Raw genomic sequence first — 25,949 nt, 5'->3', positions numbered from 1 at the left:
CCCAGTCACGTGTTTCATTTAAGTAAACATCATATCTTGCCTTTTTCCAGTTTCTACTACACATTATGATGTTCTTTTAAATGATTCATAGTGATGCTTGTTCAGAGAAGTGTTCCCATCATTCATTGCTTTAGAGGAACAGTTAGCAAATGTTTTGACCAAGGGAGTTCCTAAGGCAAAGCTATAGCACTATGTAAGCAAGCTGGGTTAGTGGCCTTCCTTTCTATGGACCTGTTAGTGTCTATTCTTCATGTTATATAGTTAGCTACCAAATACTAAGGGCACTCTTGTAATTGTACCTGAAATTACAATTAGTTCTAATATAATACAATTGGGGGACTGACAGGACCATGCAGCTCTCTTCTCTTTCCCTTCTTCCATTCTCTTTTCCTCTCTTTTGGTTTTATTCTTCTTCTTCCATCTTTCACACTTTCATTGATTAAGAATCAAACTAATTGCTGGTTTGATTTGCGACTAAACTAATTGAGTAGCAGTGAGGCACATGCAAATGCCCATGAGGAGAGATGAGAGGACAGCAAGAGAAAAATAAGTACACTAAAATTTTGAAGTGGTTGTCTAGACATGAGGCCAAGCATGCATTGGTATTACATTGTAAAAACGACAATATATACAAAAAGCAGCAAAACATTCCATCAGATAAGTAGTAATTTGATATAGCTGTACAAACTGAAAATAAATCCCCAAAAGGGTTAAATCTTAGCAATACTTTCTAGGCCTTCAAATTCTAATGGTTATTTACCTATCATAGCTAGATAAATGTGATAAAAGAAGATTAATCTTATCAAATTCTACAAATTACCAAGAAGTCAACAAGTAAAATATATAGACATTTCAAATTGGATGAGAATGGACCAATATAGTAGGAATGAATGAACAGCATAAAATCCTGAAGAAGCAAACCCCAAGAATCCACATAATTGGAGATTTCCTACCTACCTTGTAACATGGAAGTGAACAATACCGAGAATTGCACCTAGGGCAAGTATACTGTGAAAATTGTTTTTGGCATCTACAAAAAATAAAAAAAAGATGAAATAAAATCAAAGCACATATTTTCTTGTAGTATATGTATATTCGAGAAATGCCTAATATAAACTTTTGTAGCTTCAGAAATTCTGAATCAGCTCAAAGGCCCATGGGAATAAAAAACATAACAATATGCAAACCAACCAAACATCTAAGAACCTCAATGGCAAAAATCAGACTACATTTTATTGAAAGCAGATACATATGCCAATAAACAACAGCCTAAATAGGAGCTCAATAGACAACTAGAGGAAGGAGGGACAACTTTTGGCTTAAGCACCTTGAGCTGTTTCTAGGACATTCTTGACAGTGTAGTCGGCTAGAGATAGGTGGAAGAGGAGAGAAGAGAAGAGAAGAGAAGAGAAGAGAGGAGAGAAGAGAGAAGGTTTGCAATGTAACAGTACTGGCGGCGCCAGTGTTTATTTTACTATATATAGGGCGATAGAAATAACAAGGGAAAAGACCCTTGTGCCCCTGAGTACAATAACAGACAACAGAAATTAAAAAAAACGAAATAAAAAACACTTTAATTAGACAAACAGGCCCTAACAACTGCAACTAAGTTATTTTAACATTATTCCAACACTCCCCCTCAAGTTGGAGCATAGATGTCAATCATGCCCAACTTGTCACACAAATCTTTGTGCCGCACATGATGAAGACCTTTGGTGAAGATATCTGCAAGTTGCTCTTCCGAGTTGACATATGGTGTGCACACTTCTCCACTTTCAAATTTCTCTCTGATAAAATGCTTGTCGCTTCAATGTGTTTTGTCCTATCATGCAGAACTGGATTAGCAGCAATATTGATGGCTGCTTTATTGCCACAGTAGAGTGACATAGGATTGCTTACTGTGAAACCCAGTTCACCTAACAGATTTCTTATCCACATGATTTCCGCAACCCCATGAGCCATCGCTCTATACTCTGCTTTAGCACTGGATCTAGCCACCACACTTTGTTTTTTGCTTCTCCATGTGACAAGGTTTCCTCCTACAAAGGCACAATAACCACCGGTAGACTTTCGGTCATTGACTGCTCTTGCCCAATCTACATCAGTATATACTTCCACTTTTAAGTGACTGTGTTTCTGGAACAACAAACCAGCTCCAGGAAACTTCTTGTGATATCTCAAGATCCTCTCTGCAGCCTCAAAGTGAGTTGTCATCGGGCTGTGCATGAATTGACTAAGGACACCCACTGCATAGGCAATATCAGGCCTGGTCATAGACAAATACAGAAGTCTCCCCACGAGTCTCTAGAACATCTTTACATCTTTCAAAAACTCTCCCTGACTGTCTCCCAGATGGTGATTAGGTTCAATAGGTGAATCAGATGGTTTTACCCCCAACTTGCCTGTATCTTCTAGTAGATCTAGTACATACTTCCGTTGGGAAATAAAAATGCCCTTGTGAGAGCGGGCAACTTCAATTCCAAGGAAGTATCGTAAGGGGCCTAGATCCTTCACCTCAAATTTAGTGGCTAAGAATTTTTTTAGTCTCTGGATTTCAGCCTCCCAATCTCCTGTGATCACTATGTCATCCACATACACAATAAGAGCTGCAATTTTACCTTCACCTCTTTTTACAAACAAGGTATGATTTGATTGGCATTGTTTGAATCCCATTTGTTAGACTGCTACATGGAACTTACTAAACCAAGCCCGAGGTGATTGTCTCAACCCATATAGGGACTTTTTCAACCTGCACACCTTTTGTTTACTGCCTTTGGCACAGAACCCTGGGGGTTGGGTCATGTACACCTCTTCCAAGTCACCATTCAAGAAGGCATTCTTGATGTCCAATTGGTGAAGATCCCAATCAAGATTTGCTGCCAAGGAAAGGAGAATCCGGATGGAGTTCATCTTCGCTACAGGAGCAAAAGTCTCTGCATAGTCCACTCCATATACTTGTGTGAAGCCTCTTGCTACCAGTCTAGCCTTGTACCTTTCAACAGTTCCATCAGCTTTGTGTTTCACTGTGAACACCCACTTGCACCCCACTGGTTCCTTCCCCTCAGGAAGATTTACCAACTCCCATGTATCATTTTTGTGTAAGGCATCAATTTCTTCCTGCATTGCATCTGTCCATTCAGGTTTTGACAAAGCTTCTGCCACGGTCTTAGGGATGGGAACACTATCCACAGAGGAGAGGAAGGCACAGTACGAAGGTGAAACATGCTCATAGGACACAAAGTTAGAGATAGGATGATTAGTGGTACAAGATCTAACACCCTTTCTCTTAGCAATATGAATATTAAGATCATTGGGGACATGTGAATCAACATTTAAAGGAGCAATGGGAGCAAGTGTACCTGGCTGATGAGACGAATCTTCCTCGGGTGAATCCGATGATGTTGGCTGCATAGTGTCCGACTCCACGGCTCTTGAACTCTGCTGGCTCTTATGGTGACGATGGAAAACCCGGAATGGAGGAGGATCGGGTAAAGGAGGTAGTTGAATCTAAGTAGTCGCCTGTTTCTCCTCAACCCTACTCTCCCCCTGAGGAGAAACCGAAAAGAACATTTGACTCTCAAAGAACAAGACATCAATGGAAACATAGTACTTGCGGGCAATGGGATCATAGCAACGATACCCCTTTTGAGATGAGGGGTAACCAAGAAAAACACAAGGAATAGCCCGAGGGTCAAGTTTACCACGAGTAGGTGATAGGTTGTGCACAAAACAACGACACCCAAAAACACGCATCGAAATGGTAGACAGCGGGGTTGTAGGGAACAAGAGCTGATGTGGGGCCTTATACTCTAGTAGCCGAGAGGGTATGCGATTGATGATATATGTTGCACACAATACTACATCCATCCAAAACTGTTTTGGTACATTCATATGAATCAGCAAGCCACGAGCAACTTCGAGAAAGTGACGATTTTTTCGTTCAGCCACACCATTTTGTTGGGGTGTCTTGGCACAAGAGCTTCACTGAAGTGACCCACTCGAAGCAAAGAACTTCGTGAGATCACTATGGAAATATTCCTTTGCATTGTCCGACTGGAAAATATGAATTTCCGTTTGGAACTGAGTGAACACCATGCGTTAAAAATCTTTCACAATTTGTGGCACTTCATCTCCAGATCGCATAGGGTAAACCCAAGTGTATCGAGAATAATCATCAATCAAAGTAACAAAATACTTATAGCCAGCCGCAGTAGGTAGAGTAACAGGGCCCCAAACATCAGAATAAACAATATGAAATGGAAATTCAGATCTTTTATTTCTTAAAGGTAAAGAACTTCTACAATGCTTACTCAACTGACAAGTTTGACATTGTAACTGACTCACTGACAAGGACTCAAACAACTTTGGGAACATAACTTTTAACGACTCAAAAGAAAGATGACCTAAACGACTATGCCATAAATAGGCCTGACTCTCACTCGACAAACTTGTGGACTCATTCGCCACTAGACCAGCATTATTCTCCAACACGTAAAGACCATCCACCATGCTTCCTCTACCAATCGTCTTCCCCGATGTCAAATCCTGAAACACACATGAAGACGGAAAAAAGGTGACTGAGCAGTTCAAAGAGTGAGTAATACTACTAATGGACAACAAATGAATAGGTAATTTCGGAACATGCAGGACATTAGGAAGAGTAAGGCCAAGTGGGAGAGATATGGTGCCTCGGCCAGCTATGGTAGAAAAAGAACCATCAGCCAGTCTTACCTTATCTCTCCCAGAGAGAAGGTTATATGTCTGGAACAAATTTGACTTACCGGTCATGTGATTTGAGGCTCCGGAGTCAATAATCCAAGGTGAATCAGTAGTATAAGATGACACATGGAAGGCTGTGGCATTACCTGATGTAGACGCAAATGAGGTAGAAGGAGTAGGCCCAGAATCCACCTGGCGGAGAGTCCTACCATACAATTCCAAATGTTCACGGAAGGAGTTGATAATATCTTCCTTAGGGTCAAAACCGGGATGTCTCTCCTGAGTTACGAAATGACTAGTCTCTGTCGATGCCAGATTAGCTGAGTTATACCTTTTTTTATTCTGCTGGCCTGGTTTCTTGCCCTGATCCGGTGCTGACTTCTTACCCAAATCTTGTGCCCATTTAGGTTTTCCATGGAGATCCCAGCATGTATCTTTAGTGTGTCGTGTCTTCTGGCAGTGAGTGCACCAAAGCTTGCTTTTATCTTCTGTTTTTTTCTGAGTGTCGCCCCTTTTAAAGCCACCTCCGACATTTGTATCTGAATTTCCCCGGACCGCTAGGGCAACTGACTCCCCTTCTACACCATTCATCACACTTCTTCTGCTTTCTTCTGACTGCACCAAGGCATACACCTCCTGGACTGATGGCAAGTCTTTACTACCCAAGATCTGTACCCTGATGGACTCATATGACTGATTCAGCCCTAGGAGAAAGGCGAACACGCGTTGCTGTGGTACAAGTGACTTATAGGCCTTTGCATCTTTATCACACTTCCAATTCAAATTCTGATAGTGATCAAGTTCTTTCCATATTGATGTCAAATCAGAATAGTACATCGAGAGACTCCTCTCCCCTTGCTTGCAAGTAGAAGATTCAGCTTGTAGTTGATATATCTTGGCATAATGTCTCTGTTCTGAATAAGTGGACTTCGCTTGTTCCCATATCTCACAAGCAGTTTCAGCCCACATAAAGGTTTTCCTTACTTGTGGCAGCATTGAAACCAAGAGCCAAGACATCACCATACTGTTCTCTTGGTTCCACCTATCATGCTCAGCACTTCCATACTTCGGTTCCTTTACTCTCCCATTGATGTATCCTATTCGCCCCCTAGCAGTGATGTAGAGTTTTATCCCCCTAGACCACTCAAGGTAATTCAGACCATCAAAGGGAATGACAGCCATGGGAAAGCTCATATCCATTCCCCCACTCACTCCATTGTGGCTCCCTGAGATTTCTGAAGTAGCAGAATTCTCAGTCAACATGGTCAAGCAGTTAATCAGTACCACACACCGGACTTAGAACCCCTCCTTACTCCACAAAGCAATGTTGCACTCAGTTCAGACCCACACACTCGAGTTTACCAACCAGATTGAGCACAAACAGTACCAAATTCTGGACAAAATTGAGGTAATATTCGGCAGTTTCAGACTTGTATAGTTTTATCAATCCCCACCTACCAGAATTCCAGAATGGCTAACAGCCACTAATCAGCAGGAGAGATCCTTCTTGCTTATAGTCAACTCAAACCATTGAGAAGACAGGTCAGCATTGACCTACAGTTGTCTTAACACATGAACAGGATCACACGATCCAAGAAAACTAGGGTTACACAGGTTCGACAGCATTCAGCCGCCCCAGATTCATAGGGTTTTCACTCGGCCTATGACCAAGGAGAGTGAAGAAGAGAAAAAATAGGGAGAACTATACCAGTCGTAGCTATTCTGTAGTCCAAAATCAGATTTCCTTTCTGCTAGTCTGTTCGATCTATTCTTTGGGTCGATCGATCTTCTCTTGACAGAGTAGGGTTGATCGATCTGCTCTCTTTTAATCAGCATTCCCGCTCTGATACCATCTTGACAGTGTAGCCGGCCAGAGATAGGTGGAAGAGGAGAGAAGAGAAGAGAAGAGAGAAGGTTTGCAATGTAACAGTACTGGCGGCGCCAGTGTTTATTTTACTATATATAGGGCGACAAATAACAAGGGAAAAGACCCTTGTGCCCCCGAGTACAACAACAGACATAACAGAAATAAAAAAAAAACGAAATAAAAAACACTTTAATTAGACAAACAGGCCCTAACAACTGCAACTAAGTTATTTTAACATTATTCCAACAGACATATACTTATCATACTTGACCATTAAAGTGTTAGATGAGCTCTTGGATGGATATAACCAGAATTTTTTTCTTTTTCGGATAATTGAAGTTAATTCTTTAATCAAAGGATAGGACTCTCACAAGCATCCAAAAGGAAGGTGTGAGAAGCAGCCTCACTTTAAACAAAGGCTATAAAACAGCCAGAAAGAAAAGAAAACAGAATCAGACAATTACAAAACAGCCCACAACAAATTATCCCTCTTAACCCCTTGTTTGGCAAGTGAATCAGCCAAACTGTTTGCCGACCTTCACACAAATTGGCAACTCACATTCATGTGCCTTGTTAGCCATCAGACTTCCTTTATAAGATCTCTAAAACACCAAACAACCGAATCCCGATACAGAAACCACCCCACAACCACCTTAGAGTCACCTTCAATTATTAAATTCTCCACACCAAGTTAACTTCCTAGTTTAACCCCTTGTAAAGCTGCTGGTAATTCAGCCCTGTTAGAATTTCCACTTCCCACAGATGGGTGAGCATCCGGTTTATTCAGTCAAAAACTGAACCGAATAAACCAAAATTTTAAAATCCGAATTAGAAAAATGAAAACCGAACCGAAAGATTGGGGTGCAGGTGCACTTTAATTTTAAAAACGGAATTTCCACCTCCCACAGATTGGGGTGCACTATAATTGGGTAAGAAGGTCAGCAAATGGAATGGCTGATACTTTAGCTAAGCAAGGAGTTACTAATGAGGCTTTGTTTTGGGCCTGTTTGTAAGTTTTTTATTTTCTTTTTCCATCCATTTTGTGGATGGTAAGCCTGTAATCTTTTCAATTATCTAATGAAAGTTACTGTTTCCTATCAAAAAAAATGAAAACCGAACTGAAACCAAATTAGAGGAAAACCAAAATAACCAAAACTGGAATTTCGGTTTGATTTTTGGTTATTTTGGTTAAAACCGAATTTCAAAAATATATATACTATATTATATATTATATCATAACATATAATATATAAATATATATTATGAAATCAAATTTTATTATATTATATATTACATGCTATATAGCAAAGTTTGGTTAATCCGGCTTTTTTGGTTAACCAAATTTCTAATTCTAAAAACCAAAACTGAAACCAAAATATTTAAAAACCGAAAAAACCAAACCAAATTAACCAAAAACCAAAATAACCAAATTGAAACCAAAATTTTCGGATCAGTTTTTCAGTTTTAACCAAATAATGCTCACTCCTACCCACAGATCCCGAGAACAAGGCTATTATTACAAACCTTGATTCTTGCTTTTAACATCTGAAGTTTCTTATAAAATCTGTAACCCTTTATCTAAACTCCACCTAATCCTCCTCCCACCACTCCACCTTTGGTAGGAAATCAGGGTGTAGTAGCAACATATTTTCAAATCTGAAAGGACAAAGGGCTACCCCCCACCCTCTGTTGCGCCAAACTGATTGGGCAATGGTCTAAAACATGTCTCGGCAATGTTGTGACTACTAATCCCCGCCATTCCACTTCCCAGTCAATTGTAAAGAGGAATTTGTCTAACTTGCAGCAAGTAGGGACCTCTTGAAAATTTAACCAGGTATAATCTACCTTTTGAATAGGTAAATCTCATAACTCAAAGGTTTCTACAAAGAGGTTAAACTTTGTCGTACTTGAAGTAATCCGGTAGCTTGGGTTGTCTAATTCACTCGAAAATCTTCCCCCAAACACCAGGACCATACCATAAACCTTTCACTGCTTCTAACCCTCCCAAAGTCCCTCCCTTTCCTTATAAGAGGTGGGTCCATACACATTAGTTAAAACCATTCCCAACCATCCACCTTCCTCCTCAGCTTTATGGACACCGAGTACTTCCCAATTAACTCCTTAGCACACTCCAACTCTGCATTTTTCCAAAAAAGTTATAATTCCCCCTCAGGCTCCCCAAGATTTTGCATATGCCTAGCTTATGTCTCTAGCTAACCAAATACTTCTCACCCATTTCCTATCTAACTCAATCAAAACCATGCCTGGTTTTTCTCTCCTAAACAAACCCCTAACGACTCCTCTTTTTCTTGAGCTTCCTAACCCTCTTAATTCCAAATTATCAACTTCATGACACCAAAAGAAAAGCACACCTTGAAAAGACAACTCCCACTCACCTTTGAACCAGCTTTTGTCCTTCCATCACCCCTAACTTCCTTCTCAAACCAAGGACTCGGAGTGTCACCCTTTCTCATTCCTTTCATTCTGCTCAGACATCTCTTCCTCCACTCGAATTCTAAATAGTTCCATAATAAGCTCCCATATTATGCAACAATAGATCACCAATCATCTGCACTTGATCACCCTGATCGGCAGATTGCGAGGTTGGGCTAGTCTCCCCTATAGGCACAGCACATAGGACTGGAAGGAACACTAGTAGTAAGTAGTAACAAAAACCGCGGTTCAAAGAAGAATTTTGTATAAAGGAAGGATTTATCGGAGGATTTGGTGATACCTAATCCCCGACCATTGGGCTTAAGCCGAAGGTGTCACTATGGTTAGCCGTAGAAAAGAGGCAATTTGTAGTTCTACCAAAAAATTCTAGGTTGCCTTCACAAGCCCTACTAACACCTTGTGCATGGCCTTGCTTTGAACACAGTTCTCCTCTATTCTCTGTCTTAGATTTCACCAAGGATTTAAATATCAACACAATACATCTGTTATGAGGAGTTTCTTATCGATATCAGACAGAGGGAATACAGGATACACTACGACTAAATTTGTATCCACTGAATCGTGCGTGTCAAAGCAATATGCATTTGTATTTGCCTATATCATGTTGTATCGATTGATGCACACCAATACGGACCAATACAAAGACGTTTTGCACTTTGCACTCGGCACTCCGAGTTTCATCTCCATACTTAAAAAATGAAGCTTGTGTGATTAGAACCCAAATCACTGAATGTCTAAACCTTAAGTGCAACAATAAACCAATAAGCCAATACCAAATTAATGATAATAAGTGAAATGAAATACCTTTTAACTTAAAGTAAATGTAATCTAAACAAATAGTGTATATTTTTCTTCAATAATTTCAATTAAAGACTAAAAAATTAATATTCAAAATTAGTGTTTTGTAAACTAATGGAATAGATAAGTTCTCAAATCCACATCTATATCAAAAAGTAGTTTTTAATCTCAAGCTGTTTATACAAATAAAAATATTAATAATAGAATTAAATTTTTTATAAATTATTAATTAATATTTTAATTTGCATTAAATAACAACATATTTATTATTTAAAAAAAATAAAATATTGTTTACAAAATACTTGAGAATATAATATAAATTCAATTTTTCAAATCCATTAATCTACATTTATATCAAAAATTTATTTTTTATGTCAGAAAATTTATGGAAATAAAAATATTAATGGAATAATTATTTTAGTAGTTAAAAATTAAGAATTTGCATATGATGTATATCTTAGAAATTTAATGTATTTGATATATTTTAAGTTAATAATATATATTTTTACAAATTTTTAATTGATATTTTAATTACATTTCATAATAGCATGTTTATTGTTTACAAAAAACAAAAATATTGTTAACTAAACATTTAAGAATTAATTTTTAGTTGACCTTTTGGTTAATATTAAAAATTAAAAATAGTAAAATAGAAAATAATCGGTATAATAATACACATGTAAAAGTTGCATATGTTTTGTGCCTTGAAATTCAGCAAAAATAATATAATAATAGCTTTATGCATGTATTAATTTGTAAATATATATAATAGGTTCCAGGATTCTTAATTGATACATTACCAATAAAAGTTTATGATTTCTATGCATCCTGCTATATTAATTGTGGTATATTTCTCCACATATACCTTTAAAATATACATTTTCTATGTATTTATATATTAATTATGGCTATTTTGATCATAAATATAATGTTAATAATGTATTTATGGCATTTATATGCATTTTTGGTGTGTCCATATTTTTCGTCCGTATCCATGCATTTCCAAAGTGTATCCGTATCCAAGTGGTCCGATACGACACCCAATACCGATACTTTAATCATTGGATTTCACTTTCCCTGAAGTGGAGCCTAATCTTCCGTCTTCTTTCCTAGACTAGACCAAGAGCCTAGGATGTGTGGCAGAGAGTTTGTCATCGAACACTAACCTCAAACCATCTTTTGCTTCTTCCCCGAGCCATGATTGGCACTTACTTTGAACACTACCAGAGCTAAAACCTTCAAAGCTCTCCTCTCCTTTCATAATCTCCTCCTCCGAGCTTATCCAACCTGAATCTAATGTTTCGTCCTTGTTTTTCTTTCAATTGTACCTTGGGTTTGGCTTCTCTAGACTGATAGAGTAGGAAACCAGTCTCAGCACCCAAGCAAGCCCCAAACTAGATCCCATCGTGATCCTGCCACAGTCACGTAAGCACTTAAGTGATTGCATGGCTTCACCTTAGGTTCCGATGTCTTCAGGTGTGAACCTAATGGGCCAGGCCTTTCAGGCCCAACAATACCCCCACTCTCTTCTGAAGTCATGTGTTCATACCGCATGACTGGGCTAAGCCATTCAAAAGCCCACCAAGTTTTACCTCTCCTTTGCTCCTATTTGTCCCCACCCCAAAACAATTGTGTGAATTTAAACCTGCCATGCCTTCAACTTTTGAACACGTTAATGTCTAAGCAAAGGTTTTAAATATAACTATTGATCCTTTGACTTGTTGCTTCGAATTGCCAAACTGAGAAGTAACTTGAATTACACCTTTCCGATTCTCAGCCTTTTCAGCTTCCTTATTCATGAAACTTTCTAACTTCCTCTGTTCTCCTCTATCTCCAAGAATGCCTTGAGACCAACTCTTGGCCACATCAACTGACTCAACTTCATCTTCTCTAGCCCTTCCTTCCTTCCACCACCGTGCTTCCACAGAGGTAGCAATCCAAGCTTTGAACATCAGGCCATCTGAGACAACTTCTACAGATTGTGGGATTAGTTCTGGCTTTGCTCCATTCACCTCAATAGGTGTTGCTCAAAGGTCTAAAGCATCCACGAACAAGAGTTCCCAACCAGACAACTTTGCAATTCTGTTAGATATCTCATCCGAACATAGATGAAAAGGCAACCCCAGAATTCTCATCTCAATACAACTCATTGGTTCTACAATTTTCTCATTGCAGCTTGGGGACCATCTTCCTACCACCGCCAGTCCTTGCTTTGTTACTACTGACACAGCTTCAAAGCCTAGCCAGGGGTTTCGAATAGATACCACAGCCTTTTGCAGTTCTGCCCATCGATAGGGATAATCTGCAGTAGTTCTGAGATCTTCAATACTTGTTGAATCTCTTCTCCCAGGGTTTTCCAATCTGTAACTTCCTTATTCATTGAGATTACTAATTTGTTCTCTGTTTTCTGGATTCATTGATCCACAGCCTCATCGACCCTAATCTTGCATCAATCTGAATAACCCTATCTGTATTGGCATCCTTTTTTTTCTGCTTCCTCCCATTCTGTTTCTTCCATCTTCTCTTCAGAGATATTCTGACTCTCTTCCTTTCTGAATAGAAAACTCTTTCTTTCGTTCACTAACACCAGGAAATCTTGCATTGCTTGTGTTATTTTATCCCAACCTGAAGCTGCTCTTCCTTCAGGGAAACATGTGAACTGCACCAGACCCTCTCCATAAAGTTTGTAGATGCAAACAATATCTTCCTTTTCTGTTCTCTTTTCTTTCAGCAGAGTAGCTTCTTCCTTCTTCCATGAGAATACACTCCCACATTCTCTTGCTCGTAAGGTTCTTTTAGCTCCCATGTCCAAAATTCTTCCAAAACAAACGCTTTTGCCTCAATCTTCAGAACTCACCTCCATCTCCTTGCTGGTGCAAACTCCATTTGCCAACAGGTATTCTCTTCACAACTATTTACCTTCCTCACCAACTAAGAAAACTGTTAATGACTACCAATCAGAAAATAGCTATTGAAAACTTAATACAATAGCCCTACTATCCATAAATACATAAATAAATAGGAAATTCCTAGATTTAGCTCATTGTGGATCAAGACATCACTTTGGGTGGATTTGCTTTCAAAATTCTGCAGTTTCTTTCCACCCAAACACATATCCTTTGAACCTGGGTCAGGTGAAAGAATTTGTTTCTGGAAGAACAGCTGGTGTAGCAGTAACCCCCTTAGTTTGGAATTTCCCTTTATCTTTGAGTTGGTAGTCAACAAAGGAGCAAGGGTGTGTGACGATATTGAATATTCTAATAACCATCCGATCTGGGTAGTAAGGCTTATGAGGGAAGTGAATGATTGGGAGATGGAATCCCTACTAGGCCTGTTGAATATATTGGATAAAGCCAAGGCAAATCCATTGGAGTCAGACAAAATAAGGAAGAAAAAAAATTCAGGGACCTTCGCTGTGAAGTCAATGCTGGAAACTTCACTGTCAACTGAAGAACCTAAAATCTTTTCGATATGGATGTGGAAAACTTCAACTCCACAAAAAAGTGCAGTTTTTTATGTGGGTGGCTATAAAAGAAAAAATCCCCAAATTGGATGTTCTGAGTACAAAGGGCATGGTTTTGGTGAACCGCTGCTGTTTGTGGGAAGCGGATGAGGAAACTGTGAACCACTTGCTAATTCTTTGCAGCTTCTCTCACAAAATTTGGACCCATGTTCTAAAGTTGTTTGGCCTGAATTGGGTTACACCTCCGGATCTAGCTTTCATTATGACTCATTGGCAAACTCAGGGCTTTTCTAAAAAAGGAAAAGTGTTATGGAAAGCATTACCATTGGTGGTTAGCTGGTGTCTATGGAAAGAAAGAAACAACCGCATTTTTGAAGATAGGGCCAATCCCCCTGACAAAGTATGTGCAATGGTGGAGAAAACTTTGATGAAATGGGTTTCCATCAACAGCCTATTAAAGGGATGCAACTTTAAGGTCGTTGTAGAACAATGGAACTCGATAATATGGGATAAATTGAAAATTATGTATTTTAGAAGTAGCCTTTTGGCTATTCTCTGTATTGTTGTTTGAGAAAATCTCTCCCTCAACAGCTTATCTTTTTCTTTATATTATTAATATATACCACCCTTTCTTAAAAAAAAAAAAAAAGTATGCCTCTTCTGCCTAGTTTATCTTTTGTTAGGCATTTTCCATGGCTGCTGTCCAGACCAAAAAAGCAACCTTTAAGGGTACCTTTTGAGCCAAAACTACTTTATGAGGAAAAGGGGAAGCAGCCAGACTGAGATGCTGCATCATAGACTTGATCGAGAATGACCTTTACTGTCCCATCTCCAAATTCTACTGCTTTCTTCTGAGGCATTCCTCTGATACTGTTGCAGGTGGTGCAATAATCCTTCCAGATCATCAATTTCCCAGACAAAAAGATTTCCATCTAAAGGGAAGTGTCCAAAAACCAGTAGGGCCCTCTATAAAAAAAAAAAAAAAAAAACACTTCTACAACTGTGGCTCTTTATTAGTGGCAGCATTGAATAGGTTTAGGTATACATCGACCAGAGTCCTGTCTCTGCACCAAGAATCAAGCCAAAATCTTAGTGGGTTCCATTGCCTAATTTATTAGCAATGCCTTCCGAGGAAATGAGCTTGCGTGTTTGGAAATTTCTTCCAAACTGCTCTGCTAGTAGTGCTGGTAGCTTGATTTGTGTCCCAATCTCCATTTTTAAGGCCATACTTGCTTGCTATCAGCCAACTCCACCAACTATTTTTTCAGCATTTAATCTTCAATGCCATTGCACAATAGAGCTGTGTTCATATCTCTAACTCAATAGATTCCCAAGCTAGGGGTGCAATCAAACCGAGCTGAGCCAAACTTCAGCATGTTTTGGCTCAGTTTGACTAAAATACTCCTACATTTGAATTCAAGTTTGAGTTTGATTCAACTCTGTTTTCTATTCAAGCTCAGGTTGACAAAATATTCTATAAGTTCAAGTTCGGCTCAAAAATTCAAAAAACTATTCAAGCTTGCAAGTTTGAAACCCACAAACTCGAATTTGAGCCTAAATTTGGCATATCAACCCTGCTTTTTCACATTTGAGATCAAGCTAGTCTCACAAGCTTTCAAGCAAAACATTTTATTGGTTGAATTCAATTTCGAAAAACTAATCGAACTTACCCTGAAATTTGAACTCAATTAGCATGGAACTCAAATCATCCCAAACCACCCTTCTGCTTAGGAGATCAAATGCTTGTCCAATCGACTAGATGGATTTTATTATCATCCTTCCACCCCCTTCCATAAAAAAACTCTTTGGATTCGTTCCTTACTATTAGCAACCTTAGATGGAACCCAAAACATAGAAGAATAGTGGCTGCAGAGACTGGATAGAGTGCTCTTGGCTAAAGTTAAGTTACAGCTAAAGTATAAAAAAAATATTTGAAAAGATAAAAGAGGAAAATGTAGTAGAAAGTTTGAGGCACAAAATCATAGTTAGATAGTTACAACCATCCACTTTGAAGTAAATACTGGGGTCTGGGAATAACCCAGTACAAATTAACCAAACAGAGAAAATTATCAAAGGGAAAGAAAATCAAACAGAGAAATACCACCATCGATACTGGGTATTCTCTGTTCGATGGATTCAGGAGGGCATCAAACATAATTACTGAAAACCGAAATAGGACCAATACTGGATAACCACTATTTGGTGGATGCAAGGGGGGAGACCTATACATAGAAGGCGAACGCTGTTACTGCAAAAGAACTGCTACAAAAAAAAAAAAAAGAAAAAACACTCCGTGACTCATCTCAACTATTAGCACAAACCCATTTAATGGTGAACAAGACAATACATAAAAGCAATGAAAAGGAAATTGAGGGCGGAAGTACTTACACGCGGCAGATTATTCTAGAAACTGGCGTCAACTGAGAGGACGATGTTGATGGTTGCTCAGAAGTCATCAGTGCATGCGCCATTGCCAAAAGACGGCACAAGTAAAGAAGGGCTTCTGGATCTCACTTCAGAGAAGGAACTTTGCTTTTCAAGAGATTTTGCCTAGCAGGTTCAGTTGAATCAGTTCAATTTCCCTGAAAGAAAAAGGACCATAGAGAGTCTCTGTTATTTAGACTTCTTGCATTCTCAGATGTCTCCAATGATGTGTGCTTGTTCATTTTGGGGTTTCGTTTCTTCTTAACTTTGGATGGAAGTAATAGAAAAAGAAAAAAAGGATATAAGATCAAGAGAAAATGAATTAATTTAGTTCTGTAGTTTGTAGAAGACAGTAATGGTCATTTGTAAGTGAAATCACTTAACAATAAGTGGTACAAGAAGCTTTTCTGGATTGAAATTAATGTATTGCTTAGACGGTGGCTTTGCTACCATAAGCTAGTTTTCCTCAAAAATATATCTTTCCGCTTAATGCCGTTTCGGTCCACGCGACGGGGTGAATACGTTGGTCGATTGGTTGTAATGGGACTGGTCTACACTATATTCACACCCCAAATTTTCGCCGATGGCAATTTTTCATGTCAAACTGTCCATGGTCGATCACATTCCATTTTTATTCAATATATTTCTATCATACATATTTTTCTTTCTTTTTTACCGACCGAAGTCTTCCACTGCCACTCCTGCTTCACCATCCTTCTTTCTCCACCACTTGCCATTACAACTTCCATCTCTCCTCCACCGCCATTATAGATGTAAATCGGGTCGTGACTTTCGCGGCCCGGCATGGCTTAGCACGAATTTGGACTGGCCCAACACAATAGTTCACAGGTCGTGCCAGGTCTGGTATAATCATGTGGGTCATGTTGGGTCTGTGGTTTTAGGTCCGTTGGTCGGTACGGGGCACAATTGAGCAGGCCATTTTGATCCACGGGCCATAACACGATCTATGGCATGACCCATATATATGTTTTATATATTTATATAATATTATATAAATTATAATTATATAATAGTATATAATATATAATATATTAATAAATTAAATATATTTTTAAATTTTATTATATTAATTTATTTCATTATTATATATAAGCAATTGTATATACAAAATTCATATAAAATTAAAATTTTAAGTTTTTGTCAATTTTTTTAAATAAATAGCTTTGGCCTGATGCATGGCCCGACCTGGCCCAAGGCTCGGCACGGCACGACATGGGCCCGCACGGGCCTAGGCCATGGACCGTGTCAGGCCGACCCCCAAAATTTTCACCGAGGAGGGCAGCATGGCCCAGCATGGCCCACTTTACACCTTTACAACCACAAGTTCCATTTCTTAAAATTATTTTATTTTTATTTTATTTTATTTTTTAAATAATTACTTTATTATAATTTTTTGTTAAAAATAATTAATATTCAATTACTTATGCCTTTTTCAATTTATTTATTATATAAATTATAAAAATTAGATATTTACGAACATTTCTATATATCACTTCATAAATTGTATATAGATACATGGAATAAAAAATGATGGTATATACCACACCCCTATAAAATACCACTCTAGTGTAAATTGGACCAATTTATCATCCATAGTATAGAACAATGGTATGGTGTAGACCAGTCCACTACTCATTATGGTCCAATTAATTGATTCAACTTACACACATTACATGATTTAAAGGCTTCACAGGAATATTATATTATTTATTCACAAAACAAAAATCAGTAGACTCGCACGAGACTATCTATTGTTTGGTCGTTAACAAAAGCCCGAGGCACAACCAACGGATATAAGATTGTTTCTACGAAGCCTTAATGAGGAGAGAATAAAAGATTGGCTTTGATAATTGTAAATCTTGTCGGATTCCCTGTAAGATGACAAATAATTCAACCTCCTCAAATAGATTTGATATTAGTTTTTGCCTCCATAAACAACATAAATTAGGAGATAGGTAAATTGCTGCATATGAAAAAGATGAATGAGTAATAGAACCCACATTTGCAAAGAATATAGTTATACTATCCTACACTAAGAGAGAATATTTAATGTTTTCAATAGATATCAAGTTTGATGGGGTCTGTCGAAAAATAATTTGTGCAAACATTGAATTGATATGTGAGAGTAACTATTGGATAGAAAATTGCTTATCTTTAAAATCATTTTGGGTGTCGAAACATGATTTTTGCTTGATTTGTCGCCTAAGCATCCATTTCACTCGAAACCCGATTACACCTTTCTAATATCCCTAAAATGCCAAAAAAAACTAAAGAATCCAAATTTCGGTCTTAAATTCCCCAAATCCACTATTAGACCTATCCAATTCCGATCCAATGATCACGATCAACCCCCATTTGCACATCGATCTTTTGATCATATGCTCCCATCATGCCCTAAACATCCTAAAATACTTCCTCATAAATTTTAACCCAATATTCCTTCATTTACCCCACAATAAAGCAAATATTCTATTTCAAGTCATTCCGTTGGCCTAAAACACCCACAAACCCAAATTCCTTTAAACCTAACACATCTAAACCAATCAAAAACACCAATCAACCCTAGACACACCAAAACATCTACTCATGAAATTTAAACCCACGATTCTTCTGTTTATCCTCCCATCAAACTAAAATTTCATTTTGAACCCCCTTGTTGATCCAAATCTCCATAGTCGTAACCCGTTAAATCAATTAGACCTTACCATGTGATCCCATACATCTTAAAGCCCTTACTTACAAAAGTGCATCACAAAAATACCTTTGTTTGCCCCTCCATCACACCAGGATTCTATTTCAAAGTTCTAGATTAACCAAATCACTCCCCATCCATATCCACCTTATATGGTCCCAGTTGGGCCAACATGACCCAACCATTCAATCTAGAATGCCAAAAAAAAAAAAAAACTTACCCTGTCAAATTTAAACTCAAAACACCCCTATTTACCCTTCCATTTTAAAAGATTACATTTCGATTAATATCATCCGTGTACACACAAAATCACTATGTATACTCAAACCCTTCACATTTTGACCCAAAATCCCTGCATCAACTAAGCATCTCAGTTTTAACCCCCTTAAACCTTTAATTAACCAAAATACCCCCTATATTTTTCCTTGAAATTACCAATTTGCCCTTAATCCAAAGTTTCTAATTGATGGATTTTTGAAACTTCACTCTTCATCATCTTCCCCTCAAGACCGAACAAAGGCGGCAGCGACGACCCCTCCTCACTCCACTGAATCTCTCTCTCTCTCTCTCTCTCTCTCTCTCTCTCTCTCTCTCTCTCTCTCTCCCTTACTCTTTTCCCTCATTGTTTTATTCTCTCCCCCAAGAATCTCCAATAGTACATTGTTCATCTTCTTCCTAGATAGAGAAGCATGGCACCCCCTCCCCATTTTTGATTTCTTCTACCTCTCATTTGACCATTCTTCTCAACGATCTCACTCTTTCTTCCTCCTCCTCCTCCTCCTCCTCTTCTTCTTGTTTTCCCTATTTGTTATCGTTTTCCCAACAACAAATAGAGTAGCTCCCCAACAACAGCCTCTATTTTCTCATGTTCGCTCAAAGACAACTTGGAATCTCACCACTTCTTTATCCCATTTCCCTCCATCACGCTCGACTTCCCTGGAATAATCACCGATCCCCTTGAGCGCCATTTTCCTCGCCCACGGATCAGAGCCAACCATAGATGGATTCATTCAAATTTCCATCATTAATCAGTTGGTGTATCTCGTCATTGAATGTTAATACCACTATTGTTATTGTCCTTATCACAATCCAAGGAAATTCCCTTAATTTGAGCATTAGTAGTCGAATTTTGAAGTCGAGTGAGATTTCCTTGCAACATTAATTGTTTAGAGGCCAAAATACACAGAATTAAGTTTTGTCCTCATCCCTTTGTAGTTAGTTTTTTTTTGTCTTCATTTTGGTTGTAATCGGGACCTAAGAGAGAGAAAAGGGGTCAAAGTGGTTGGTTCCATCGAACCAACTTCCGTAGATTATTAGCCTTCTATTGGATTTACCTTGTTTTTTTCTTGCATCTTTTATTAAGTAAATCATCTGGTAACTATTTCTAGAGAAGCCTAATGACTATGTGCATATTTTGATTGATGTTTATGACAATGTCATTGTTTAGTTCATTGTATGCTCTGCCTTTCTTCTTCTTCTTCTTCTTCTTCTTCTTCTTCTTGCTTAGAAGGTTAAGGTTGATGTAGATAAAAGTGAATGAATGTTTAAATCTTGGTGTAGCATTCTCATTTCTTATGTTCTCTCAATTTGTCATTGTCACTTAGGAATGATAACTATGTTGCTTGTTCTATTCATTAGTATTTGATCTATTCATAGTGTTTCATGTCATTTCCTCTATAGATTGAATCTGAATTACTTTTCTTGTTGAAGCTTTGTCTTTTGAATTAGAAGCCCACTCCCATCTTTATTTTATTTGTCTAGTGTCTCTCACACTAAAGTAAGAGAAGGAAATCAACTTGAGTGCTCAATTGTCTCAATGAAAAAATGAGAAGAAAATAGAAAAACGAAAATCTATAATAAGGGGTTTGGATCAGTAGAGTCGAGGTTTAGCTTGATAGATTAGGGTGCATTGGCAGGGAGAATAAGCTAAGGAAACAACAATAAAAAATGAAGAAAATTATAAAATAGAAAATTATGAAAAAGATAAAGATAAAAAATAAAGAAATAAAATATAAAAGATTCAAAAAATATATTTTTAGAACATAGAAATAAAAAAAATAAAATAGAAAGTAACCCCACAAAATAAATAAAAAATAGGGTTCAATAAGAAAAAAAAATATATGCTTGTTTGTTCTTATGGTTTGTTCTTCTTACAATAATTGCTTATTTATGCTAGTGAGGGGTGCCTAACCCCTTCCCTCTCCCATCTGAGTTTTTCCCGAACTAGTGTAGTCAGTGCCTTGACTTTGGAGTCACTATTAAATGAATAATGATTTTGATGTCATTCTCGAAGGTCTCATCACCTCCATTTCAATAACTGATGAGTAGCGATTCCTATTCAGCCCAAGTGAGTCATTTTCTAATGCTCACATCAGGTTAACTAGATATAGTACAAAGGTTGAGATTTAATTAAATCAAAAATACAATTCAACCAAGAGGATTAAAACATGAAATTTATATTTATATTCCAAGGAAGCACAACTTGAATTTAAGGGCATACAAAAAAAAGATGGTTAACTGTTTCCAAGTTATGGTTGCACATGACACAACCTTGATCATGAAAAGAATCTTAAAACTTGATACTTGACATTAATGAAGTTATTAATCACCCTTCGTGAAGTAAAGTCTAAGGTTATCATTTGGCGTGATAGGAGTTGATTGTTGGAGTTGAGCATAGGCATGCTTTGTAAAAAATCTTCTTGAAGCATGTGGAGTCCATACCCATGAAATATGATTTTCTTTCATCATAATGAAGGTATTTAGGTTGTTATTGATTTGAGCATGATCTATGTGTTGAGCATTAAAGTTTATATCACAAGAATCATGCATGATTAAATTTGAAAAAATAAAGATTTTGAAGAGTTGAGGATACATGTTGTACTAACATTTGGAACCCATCAGTGGATTGGATCAAGGGAACTTGGTCAGTTCTTTGATTAGAGTTTATAGAGACTAGACAACCTACTTCGGGGAGTATGTCACAAATTTTTTGTCTTATGGATTTCTAGAAATAAAAAACTAACGTTGAGATAGAATAAGGAAACAATTGTATGTTTTTAAGGTACTTAGATTTCCAGATTTGTGCCCAAAGTTTATGTTCATTGAGATATCTCCAAGCTAACTTTTTAAGGAGAACTAAATTCACAAGTTTTATTTTTCTAAACCTTAATCCTCATGGATTTCTTGATTGGGTCAACTTATTTCAGGCACACCAACGAAACGGATGGGGATTTGTATAAAATTTTGTCCACCAAAAATTCCTAATACTTTTTTCAATCTCATTGATGGTTCTTTGGGGGGCATCTGGAAACCACTCACAGTGTAATCCAGGATTGCTTGAGGTACCAATTGGATGAGAATATGCTTTCTTTCTTGACTCAAAGCTTTATCTTTCTATTTAGTTAATTTTGTTCCTATACCACATTAGAGGGATCCCTAAATATTTGGAATGAGTTTGGAGAGTTTTTATCTGAAGTTTCCATTAGATAATTCTTTTGTCTAAGAGGTATGTTTTTACTAAAAAATAAATTTCAGATTTTGATCAAATTTTATTAAATGATCTGAGGAAGTTTGAAATTGCTACAGGATGTTCTTAAGATTACCTAGATCTTCACAGTGAGTTCTAAGAAAGAGGAGAATATCATCTACAAAAAAATAGATGGGAAATAGAGGGAGCTCCTGTTTGCAATTTGGATTCCTTTTATGCCCATTCCTCTTCAAATTTATAAATAAATATTGAAATTCTTTCCATGGCTAGGATAAAAAGATTGGGAGAGAGGGGTCTACTATGATAGCCAAGGCTAGTGTTACTTGGACACAACTTGATGGTCGACTGCAGGAAATCGATAATCAAATATGTTTCACAACTGGAACTAAGTATTGGCTTGTAATCGACTATCAGGAGGAAGTAGTCGACTACTAAACAAAAGTGATTCCTCCCCGCACGTAGTAATTGACTACTAGTTTGTGATTGTTGGTTACTTGGTGGAAGTCTGATCGTTTGAAGGCATAATGACTATTTTTCTTTTGGTAAGCTTTTAATCCTTTTTAAAAACTTGCTTAAAACATTTATAATTTTAGTTTAATCCCTTCCTAACATATCTATAACATTTAGTTGCTCTTAACCACTACAAATTATTAGTGCTTTTGGATTAAAATCTAGAAGAACTTCATTAGCAGATATTTGCTAAGGCTAGGTTTGGAAGGAGTACAAATGCAAATATGTAGAGTGCAAGACCTTTTATTTTGTATGTATTTACGTTGTACATATTTGCATTTAAACCCTTTCCAAACTGAGCCTAAGTAAAAAAGAGAGCTTTTTGAGCAATAGTTTTTAGGAAAAAAAAGAGATTTATGAGCTTAATCCATTCATATTAATAAGAATTTTTTTTGTACCCTATTTGTTTCTCACTAAGATTCCTCAAATAGTTTAAAGTGTTTGAGCTTATAAATATGTGCATACTTTTGCATTTGTTTTAGTTTGATTGTAATAGTTTTCATCTACGTGTCAAATGTCTAATTGGTTAACACTTGGAAGTTCAACCATTTAGGTTTGGTTAACATTTGAAAGTTCAACCGTTTGGGTCTTGTTGGCATATGTAAGTCTTATTGGCATTAGGAGTCCAACTACTATAAGGTTTTGTTTGTTAGTACCTAGAAGTCCAATTATTTTATGAAAATTCTTAAGGGGTTTCTTGTGAAGAGGATGTAGGTTTGGGTTTGGTCGAACCTTTATCAATCTTTTTGTGCTTTACTTTTTGTAATTGTTTACTATTTTAATTTACTTATCTTGTTGCATCACATATCATTGCACACACAGGCTCCCATTCTATCAAGTAGACCTATTCATGGGTTGGGCCGGGCTTGAGCCTAGCTTGACCATCAGGCCTAGATTTTGAGCCCGAGCCCGATCCTTATATAAAGCCTAAAGCCCGACCTGTACACAAAATATTTTATTTTCAGTGTACTTTTATAAAGTGGTATTATTTAATTTAGTTATAATTTAATAAATTAATAAACTAATTTATATATAATAATAATAAACTAATATTTATTAATAATTTAAGAAACAAATATATTATATATTTATTATATATAACATAAATTCTTTTTTATTATATGTAATAGTATCGGGCCGGGCTTATTTGAGAAAGCTCGAGCCCGACCCCAAAAATGACAGGGCCTGGTATTTAAAGCCCGAGCCCACGTGCCTCAAGTTTTGTCCAAACCCGAAAAATAACGGGCTGGGTTGGGCTAGGTAGCCCTACTATAAAGTTTTGCATATATAGTTTTATAAGGCTTTAATTGTGGAAATATCTTTTAAAACACATTCCACTCCCTCTTAGGTTAGGCTATTTGGGCAACAAGTGGTATCAATGAGACAGTGTAAAGTGGGTTAGGTTTGATATGGAACAACCTTACCCCAAAACTAAATTGAAACCTATTTAAGAGCAACTTGACCTTACTATTAGGACCATATTAACATGGATTTATGACTTAGCCTTACCCTCTCTAACATCCCTTCTCCTTTCTAAAGTCATAAAGGAATGCTGATATACTAGGGCTGTTCATAAGAAGGCCCAACCCGACCAAACTGACCAACCTGGACCGATCCAACTTGACCAAACCAACCAACCCAGGCCGACCCAACCCGAGTCAGTTGGGTTTTCATCAGCACCGATCGGTTTCGGGTTGTACAAATTCATAAACCGGTGGTTCGGGTCGGTTTCGATTTTCTTGTATGAAAACCAAAACTGACTTAGTTCCTACTTAACTAAAAACTGAAATATCTGAAAATATATATTCCAATATCTATATCTAAAAAATATATATTATGAAAATATGTCAGATATATATATTTTTGTTTATATATATATATATATATATATATATATATATTTAAAATACAAATTTCAGTTTTAAATATATTTCTAGAAAACTAGGTGGACATGGGGGGCATGGATGAACTTAGAGCCGAAGCCGACACAAACTGACCCAACCCGACTCAAATCGACCAGGTCGGTTTTGCTTAACACTGGGTCGGTTTCGGTTTCCATCTCAGGTAACCCAACCAAGTCAGATCGGTTAAAAAAACCTCAATAAACCAACCCAACCCAACCCATGAACAGCCCTACCATATACAATGAGTTTATGCAACTTTACTTGTCTCCTATCATCATGAGTGCAACTTGGGTAGGCCTAACTTAAGTTTTTAGGCTTTGGGATGGGCTTGGGCCAGAAGACTTGAACTAACCTTGGATTGAAGTCTCGGGTAGGTCAAGCCTGACCCAATCTTGGTCATAAAATTTAGAAATCTCATTGACACCCACCCCACAAATTGTAATCTCATCATACACTTACAACAATTTAAAACTTCCCACTCCATACCCCTTCTTTATTGGCATTAATACCCTTGCCATCACTCTTCCCAATTGTACGATGAAATAAATATTTATAAGGTGAGGTGAGGGTGAATTAAGATTCCTCAATTAAAATTTAATAAAAGATGGTTATATAAGTATTGAACGATCTATCATATACCACCCGATTGGTCGTCTCTCTGTTATGATACCTTCTGATTTTGATTGGTTGTAAAATTTCAGTTATCATAGTCCAATCCAATCAAAATGTATACATAAAAGGTTTGAAAAGAAATATACAATCGAACTAGTTGCCCAAAGGCCCCAAACCCGAGCCCAGACCAGCCAAAACTCATATCTCTTTCAATAAAGCTCGAACTAAGGAAATAGGACTCGGTCAAAGCAAAATCCATTCGAACAGTCATCATAGTCTAGCATTGGAAATATCTCTTCACGAAATAAAACATAAAATTACAGAAATATTCTTGATGCAAGGCTATAAAGACTATTTGAATAGTATTCAAACGGAATTTGCTCTGATTGAAGTTATATCCAAACTAAAATTTGAATTAAACTCAGGTTAGGCTTGGATTAAGCTTCAACTCGACCCAACCCCACTACCACTCACCTTGAACTTTAGAATTCACATCTGCTCTCTACAAGGGGCCCCCACAACGTCTCAGTACACACCTCTTCCATGTATTGAGAATATCTCCCTATGAAGACATTATTGCTTTTGGTATTATTATTGGGGAGATGCTCTCAATAGACGGCGGAGATCTGCTGTTGGACGTTGTGGGGCGCAGATCTGAACTCTGAACTTAATACAATCAACACTCCGTGGTCGGTGGTCCATTGATGTTGTTCATAATTCCATCTTCAAACACATTTGCTTTTATGGTGGGTCCCAAGATTGACTACTATTCAGCTGATTTTTAACTGAAATCGTATTTGATCATCATAAAACCGTCACACCAGCTCAAACCCCTTCACAGCCGTGCATCGGAAATATTTACCATGATAATGAATAATACATATAAATACGGAGATATTCTCGATGCACGGCTGGAAAAAAGCTGTGAGGATGGTGTGTCGGTGTGAGAACCAAACTCGAATTCTTTTTACTGTGTTCCGCTTACTAGACGGCAACTT

The 25,949-nt window shown here is 37.4% G+C and overlaps 1 protein-coding gene across 7 annotated transcripts in view; it reads right to left on the bottom strand.

Annotated features, from left to right (window-relative positions):
* Positions 1-16,331, bottom strand: part of LOC148862219 (HIT-type Zinc finger family protein) — a 77,341-nt gene extending 61,010 nt beyond the window's left edge. Inside the window, exons 1-3 of one of the 7 annotated variants that reach the window (XM_088986688.1) lie at positions 16,110-16,331; positions 15,690-15,883; positions 958-1,030 (exon numbers count right to left, since the gene is read on the bottom strand). In XM_088986688.1, the coding sequence (XP_088842814.1) occupies positions 958-1,030; positions 15,690-15,772 (156 nt within the window). In that variant the 5' untranslated portion in view covers positions 15,773-15,883; positions 16,110-16,331. Of the gene's footprint in view, positions 1-957; positions 1,031-14,971; positions 15,561-15,689; positions 15,961-16,109 lie in introns of those variants that run through there. The other 6 variants (XM_088986689.1, XM_088986690.1, XM_088986687.1 and 3 more) reach the window with 6 other exon arrangements.
* Between the last annotated feature and the right edge of the window lie 9,618 nt (positions 16,332-25,949).

This window comes from Nelumbo lutea, chromosome 4 (assembly GCF_056320005.1).
Source record: "Nelumbo lutea isolate HS-2025 chromosome 4, American lotus-T2T, whole genome shotgun sequence".
NCBI classification, from domain to species: domain Eukaryota; kingdom Viridiplantae; phylum Streptophyta; class Magnoliopsida; order Proteales; family Nelumbonaceae; genus Nelumbo; species Nelumbo lutea.
The sequence above is the reverse complement of the archived record's forward strand: the minus strand, read 5'-3'. Positions and strand labels throughout refer to the sequence as shown.